Raw genomic sequence first — 7,752 nt, 5'->3', positions numbered from 1 at the left:
TCATTGATAGGAGCCCTTTATATAGGAAATTACACAATACCAATATGGTAAGGATATGAATACATAGATCTAGTCTAACTACATATCCTATTGGCATAAGGCCAAGGCACACATAGAGAATATCCTAGAACAATGACATAATTTTTTTAAATAGTGATATGTCTTGGTGATATAACATACCACATAAAATTAAGGACATAAATCTTAGTACTTATTAAAGCCAATAATCATTTTCCATAATTCAAATGCAACTGTTTCATGTCACTGATGAGCCGCTACATAGGATTTTCGCCATTCTGGTCTGGATCAGTTTATTCGGTGGAACTACTTCATACTGTTCATCGTACTGTTTGTCCCTTGTTTTCCCTGTTCATAGCTCCATAAAACCAGTTCTAGTCTTCTTGCCTTCTATTTTTTTTAAGAATTTCTAGTCTTGTACTTGACATTGTAGATTCAACACTTCACTGGCAATGGAACTGCCGCAGTTTTTCATAGTAGCAGCAACCACTATAGGTTTCATCTCAGTTTGCAAATCTTTGATCAATTTTGTGACATGGGTATGGGTCATGTTCTTGAGACCCTCGAAGAATCTCAAAAAGTATGGATCTTGGGCCATCATCACTGGCTCCACCGATGGCATTGGCAAAGCTCTCGCCTTTGAAATGGCCGCAAAGGGCCTTAACCTCGTCTTGGTGGGTCGAGACCCTTCAAAGCTCGAAGCCACCTCGCATGGAATTCATGAAAAATTTGGCCACCAAGTTGAAATCAAGAACATTCTGATGGACTTGGCCAAGCTGAGTGGGGAGGAGATAGCTGGAGTTATAGAGGAAGGGATCAAAGGGCTTGATGTTGGGGTTTTGGTTAACAATGCAGGGGTCGCTTACCCTTATGCAAAGTATTTTCATGAGGTTGATTTGGAGCTCATGGAGAGCATTACAAAGGTGAACATTGAAGCTGCAACTTGGGTGAGTAGGGCTGTGATTCCAGGTATGCTCAAGAAGAAGAGAGGAGCCATTGTCAACATTGGATCTGGGTCTTCTGTGATAGTTCCTTCTTATCCTCTTTACACTGTTTATGCTGCTTCCAAAGCGTGAGTAGCCATTAATCCTTTGTTTTGCATTGTGAATTTTGTAGTTGGACTAATCTGAGATGCATGCTCAAAATTATAGGATAGGAGTCGATGAGTATCATTGCCAATTTGCCTAGGTCCATTTGGGATCAGTGTGAATTTGGTACTACTCCCATTTCAATGTGGCCTAAACATTTTGTTTCGCTAAATGTACAGACCTTTCCAAGAGGATTCTTGTCAGAATCTGTGTTGTTGATTATTTGTATTATGCAGCAGATGGACTTCGATAGCTACAAGATAACATGAATCTTGGCCCTCTAGGAAAGCCCAGTTAACCTTTCTGATTTGTAAAGGAAAATCCCAATTGATTTTAGCTTCTTGAATGGGGTTGGGGCCTCCAATTATGAATTGAATAGTCCTGCACATTTGTTACCAACTTCATGACCCTTATCATTGTAAATTATGGTTCTTGTAAATGATGCAGGTACCTTGCAGTGTTCACAAGGTGCACTAGTTTGGAATACAAGCAGCAGGGAATCGATGTTCAGTGTCAGGTTATCACTTTTTTCTTATTCTTTCATTGTTCATGTTTAAACAATGGTAATAGTAGATTGTTCCTGATGTTTGGTATTTTCATGAGAAACTTAAGTCATTGCATAGTATGGAAAAGACTTTGTCAATACTATATATGATTATGATTGTGGTGTTTTAAAGTTTCATTATGACGAACCGTAGTCCATCTGATTTACCTGCACATACTTACACAATGCAGATTCCTATTTTTGTGGCGACTAAGATGACAAAGTTAAAGGCATCTTCCTTCTTGATTGCATCTCCAGAGATGTATAGCAAAGCTAGCATACGATGCATTGGTTATGAGCATCTATGTACCCCATACTGGGGGCACTCAGTGCAGTGGTTCATTGCACGTGCTTTGCCTGATGCAATATTGAATGCGAGCATTTTTCGGTACTTCCTTGGGATGCGAAAGAGAGGCCAATTGAAGGAGTCTCGGATTAAAAAGATGCAGCAACAAGAAAAGGCATTCGAAACTCGCAGTTAACTTGGTTCTGTACCTTGTGGACTGTCTTCATCATGTTGACAAGGAAACTGCTAGTGTAGCCGATGGCTTAGCTAATATGAGGCGGAAGTATCATTTGGGATCGTGCTTCTATGGCCAAATTCATTCGGTTCTTCACAGGATCAAGCTGTTTGTGAGGTACAAGTATTTGCAACTTCTGTAATAATGACCAAATGAAAGAAATCTGAGTTATGTTCCACTGAAGTTAGAATGAGCTTGAATCATTGAACCTATCTCATATATTTAATGTATTAGATCCATACCACAATAACCTCTACAGTGAGTTGGTTGGATCTTGGATCAGGTCCTTGTTCAGTCTTCCAATTCCTACCGGTATCTGGAAATCTGCATTATGCATTGATGAGTATATCTAACTAGTTCAGTCAAATATAATAGTGTCACTGTCCATTAGCCAGAGTAGCCAAACCATTAAAGTATTTAGAAACCGACTGAAATGAGTTGTGGATATGTGGATGACTCACTCAGATTTAAACTAAACCCATTACTGAAGTGTGGTTTAGGGAAGTTGATGACAAGTTCATTGTGTGATTTATGAGAAGATTTCAAATATAGTGTTTTGTAATTCTTCTTCCTAACACACCAATGAGGCAATGAGGCAATGAGTGGGTTGGGGAATAAATACTAGATCCAGATTCTCTGTTTGAATTTAAGTTACTTAGATTTGTTTGGATACCAATGAGGCAATGAGTGGGTTGGGGAATAAATACTGGATCCGAATTCTTTGTTTGAATTTAAGTTGCTTATATTTGTTTGGATGTCTTATAACCATTAGATGAAGTAAGGATGACATAATGATGACATGTTGGTCTTAGATTGTACTCAATCCAATGGTTAAAAGTCATCCAAGCAAAGACGTAACCAGCTAGGGGGCAGAGGGTTCAATGGAACCCTCTCACATTTTAGAAAAGTTTAATTAGTGATAATGAGTATTAGATATTAATGGAATGTAACATAAATTGACCCTTCTCCTTTTTAATATTCTTCAGCATTAATGATGAAATACAAATTTGTACTAGTAAAATACTCGATCTAATTAATAGAAATCGTGCCAAGGGTTTCTTATCTTACTAATTTAAATTCGATGTACGATTTTTTTTTTCTTTTACAAATAAGCTAAATGGAAGCAACACATTAATATTTACCATGCATTGACATTATCTCTAAAGAAAACAAAACATCTTTTCAATTATTTATCGTGCATGTTAAATTAAGAATCAATGTATAACAAAAATTTAAGTTTGCGTCATTTTGTTTGCGTTCTTTTTTTTTTAACAAAATTATGTCATTACTTGTAACACCCCAATTTGCACCTCTTCAAATTGGATACGTTACAGTGCCGCGAACCTTTAGGAACACAAGCTAAGAAGCTTAACTCATGTCTTAGAGAAACGCAAGACAATTTTTTTTTACTAAAAACGAAACATTAGAAATAGTAAGAGTTGGCGGGAAGCATATAATTTAAGGTGAGATGAAATAAACACTTTGTTCATGTTCGTTAAAGTGACGTTATAACCAGAACAACTTCCAGATTGCTTTCCAAAATCAATAACTTCAGTAAAACCAAAGTAATTCAGCAAGCCATAACAATGAAGATTTTGTAATTTGGTTCAAACCATTTGAATATGAAATGAAGAAGCCAAACAGAGATCAACAAATTCAGATTGACAAATACCACAATTCAACAATAAAGGTAAACACAATTGGGAGACAAATATACCAAAGAATAAAGGGGAAATATAGCATCCAGCTCAGTCCCGAACTCCTCCTTAACCCTCGTGCACAGTACCTGCAAAACCAACTATAGTAGGGGTGAGCTTTCGTCCTCGCTGCTCAAGCATCAACCCTAACTAGGTTTGAAATCCAAATAGTAATAGGCACTAGTTGAGTAAAAATCAAAGAAATCAAAATAATTAATTTCAATGTAAAAACCAAATGGAAATCCAAGAGTACCCGGGTTAAAATCCAAACCTGATGACCGGTCTATATTAGCCAACTACATCCTCACCAAAGATTAAAATCCTCCACAACTGGTGAAGAGTAGCGAGAGTGTCCATTTACGCCATATCGCCTAAGAGCAACGCCACACCTCAAAAGATGTCAAACGTCCTCCAATCCGTACAGTCCATCTGGAGGTTTAGGGGATCGAAACCCAAGAAAGTCGCTATGCCCCGCTCACTCTCAAGTCATCTCATAAACTCAAGCTTTAAATCATGGGTCCGGTTCAAGAAACATAATTTTTGACACTATTTTTTACATCAATTTTTATCCCTTAGATATGGGTTGATCTAATGGTTGTTATTAAATATGGGTATGATTAAGCAAGTGACATGGCAATAATATTATTCTCAAATTAAAAAGATAACTGAATTTAATCAAACTATTTTTTTTTTCAATGAAAACCAGAGATAAAAGTTTGCATCGATCTCCAAAAGATCGAACATGGTGTTCTTCAACAAAAGAAAAGAAGAAAACTCCCAGATTCACATATATAGCAAAGAGGTGTACCTGCTCATATTCATATAGATGGGAATTAAGCCATCAAATACGTACAATAATCTGTAAAAACCCTAATAAAGCCTAATCAGTAATCTTCTTAATTGAATGGGAAGTTCAATTGATCATGTTAAATACCTTGGCGTTAGTACCTTTGCAGAGCTAACTCACCTGGGCAAACCCTAATATTTTGCTTGTAGAATATATAGGAAGCAATCAAACACTATATTTGATATTGAATTTCCAATCGTCCATATATAAACTCTTCTTTAGTCATTCCCTTTTTACAAGAAGATGATCTTGGATTGGGTAGTATTTAAAGGGTTTGATAAAAACCTGGTGTTCATTTGTTGTTCTTCCATACTCAATTTTGTAAAGATTTTACTTTGTGAAATTTTGTTCTTTATGAAATTTTGTTCTTTATGAAATTTTGTTCAGATAAATTAATATATCTTTTTAATTTCAGAATAATACTATTGCCATGTCACTTGCCTAATCACATAGTTTATAACAACCATTAGATCAATTTAGATCTAAGGGATAAAAATTGGTGTAAAAAATAGTGTCAAAAATTGTGTCTCTTGAACCGAACCCTTAAATCATAATCCATTTTTTCAAATCATAAAGCAATGTATAAAACACTAATCAGGGTGAAGCCTCCCTACCTCAATTATTTAGCAACGGCATGATAGCAACATACATAATACTCCAATACTACTACTCCATCGATAGCAGCCTGATCCTTCATTGGTAGTAGCCCACAACTTGCCCAAAACCTAATATAACATACATCACAGATTGTCACTTCATGTACCATTTTCTGTGTAAAAATTTCCAATGTTTAAACACTTAGGTCACTCACAAGGACTAGAAACGAGTACACATCAAGAGCTAGGATTAAAATAAGGTTTCATATGACTATCATACAGCTCTTACAATTGAGGACTCACTAGACAAGATTGGAACCAAGTGAACAAGAGCAAATATGAGAATGAAGGAGCTGTTCAGATTTGCAAAATCATTAAGAACTCAGTTCTTGACCAATGGGTATGAAACTTTGCAGATTCAAAGGTAGCATGTTAAGGTACAACATACTATAATTTTAAGCAAATCGGAGTTCAGGAAGTATGGGAAAAGAAGGATGAAAACAGACCGAATTGATCAGTTTTCTTAAAATTTCCAGCAGCATTCTATCAACTCATAAAATCTGCCAAAATGTCACTAAGACTTCGTTAGACACCAAACAAGTTGGTGAGGAATGCTTGACAAATCAAATTCTATGAATTAAAGTCTCAGCATAAACTCATTCAAGAGCCATATGGGTTTGATAAGTAAAAGTCTAGAAGGTAAGGTTTTGATATGAACGAACACTAAGTATGAATAAACCTTAACAAGGTTTTGATATCAGATTACTTGAAGGACCAAGTCTTATCGGATGCAAAAGGGTATGTTTATGATCACAAAACGTAAGATTCTATATGAAAATTGAACTAGAAAGGATGGGATTCAATAGATTGAGCCAAAACTTACCAATTATCGAATCAATAGTGTAAACACAAGGAGATGAAAACGTCATGATATTAACTCAACGCCGATGATGAAACATGACCCATTTCAAGGAGAAACTGAATTTGTAGGAGAAAGGAACATAAACTCGAATTAGAATCGGAATCGGAACTATATATCAAAACAGGATTCTTCCCTGAACAGCAGATGGCTTTACCTTAATTGAGGACAATCTAACCATTGGATCATCGTCAAATTTTAACACAGCATAGTAGACCCGATTTCCGGAAACTTTCATGAAGAAGTCGTGGTCATCTGAAGAGCAGAAGTGGCAGTTTTCAGCCATCGAAATTGGCTGACAGGAACAAGTTCACAAGGGATTCTCATCTTGTAACTTTGTTAGGACCAGCCCAACAGCCCCAACCCTTGACCCACTTCAGCTCAGCCCATTAGGCCCATTATCAAGAGATCCGTTAATCTTGGAATCACATGAATGGTGGTCCTGTACCTCTTGTCTTCTTTCTCTCTTGTAACAGATGGAGTCCCATCTTATATATGTTGTAACCCAGCGAATTGATGGCAGCTATCAATATGAATCAACTTTGAATTTATCAATTTCCTTTTCTTTTGGTTTGCACCCAACATCTGGTATTCATAGCCAGTATGGCTCCGGCGAGAAACTTACAAGTTTCTGGCCCATCCTCCACCCCCCCACAGTCCGCCATAGTCCCTCCGCTACCAACACTCACCACCACCGAAATCGGTTCAGCTTCATACCAACCTGATGAGCACACCCAACTGCAGATGGCCGAGTTTCAAAACTCCGTCGAAACCCTACAAGAGGAGCTCCACCAAGCCATCAACTCTTTTCACCATACTCAAGTCAACTTCCAGAGCCAAATTTCGGCACAGGTGGAATCCATCAACTCTCAACATGCTTCCTTTCAAAACCATCTCACTGCTCACCTTCAAGCACTACAAAATACAATAGTGCATGTACTAGTTCCACGTTCCCAAGGCACCCCAAATATTTTCCCACCCACTCCACCCCCTTCTTCTACACCTTCACTACACCCCTAAACTCCTTCAACTCTACCCTCTATCACTTTTGGGTCTCTCACTTCACCACCCAGTATACCACCCTCTGCCTCTCCACTCCACAACACACTTCGCAGTTCATGCTTCCCCAGCTTCTTCTCCTCACACCCCTAACCTGCAACTCCATTCGGCCCCACCTCTCTATGCTACCACTACTACCCATACCCAACAACAACACACCCCTGAGCCTTCCTTTTTCAACACCACCAATCACCGCAATCTACACTACAACACTCAGTCTCACGACTACACCCATACCCAATCCTTTTGCCCCCCTAAAATCGACTTACCTCGATTTCACGGTAAGGATGCTCTCAGTTGGCTCACCATGGCTGAGAGCTACTTAAGAGCCCAACACATACCCACCCATGAACATATCTCTGTCCAGAGACGGAACTACAGCAAAGGCTGTATGGGCTACAGCCCAACCAAAAATTAGGCCAAAAACCCTTAGGTATATATATATATCATAGCCCAACCCAAT

At 38.0% G+C, this 7,752-nt stretch overlaps 1 protein-coding gene across 1 annotated transcript; it reads left to right on the top strand.

Annotated features, from left to right (window-relative positions):
• Nucleotides 1–378: 378 nt before the first annotated feature.
• Nucleotides 379–2,440, top strand: LOC101311823 (very-long-chain 3-oxoacyl-CoA reductase 1-like). Its single transcript, XM_004309962.1, has 3 exons — nucleotides 379–1,090; nucleotides 1,554–1,623; nucleotides 1,842–2,440. Exons 1-3 carry the CDS (start codon nucleotides 471–473, stop codon nucleotides 2,130–2,132), a joined length of 981 nt encoding a protein of 326 aa, XP_004310010.1. The 5' UTR covers nucleotides 379–470; the 3' UTR covers nucleotides 2,133–2,440.
• Nucleotides 2,441–7,752: the final 5,312 nt, after the last annotated feature.

This window comes from Fragaria vesca, unplaced genomic scaffold (assembly GCF_000184155.1).
Source record: "Fragaria vesca subsp. vesca unplaced genomic scaffold, FraVesHawaii_1.0 scf0513160_u, whole genome shotgun sequence".
Taxonomy (NCBI): Eukaryota; Viridiplantae; Streptophyta; class Magnoliopsida; order Rosales; family Rosaceae; genus Fragaria; species Fragaria vesca.
Note: the sequence above shows the minus strand (reverse complement) of the source record. Positions and strands in the feature narration are given on the sequence as shown.

Bases quoted from the DNA above. Each gene is read 5' to 3' on its own strand.
- LOC101311823 (XM_004309962.1), top strand. From the start codon at position 471: ATGGAACTGCCGCAGTTTTTCATAGTAGCAGCAACCACTATAGGTTTC. The intron at 1,091-1,553 runs GTGAGTAGCCAT...TAAATGATGCAG, and splicing joins GTTTATGCTGCTTCCAAAGC to GTACCTTGCAGTGTTCACAA. The intron at 1,624-1,841 runs GTTATCACTTTT...TACACAATGCAG, and splicing joins GAATCGATGTTCAGTGTCAG to ATTCCTATTTTTGTGGCGAC.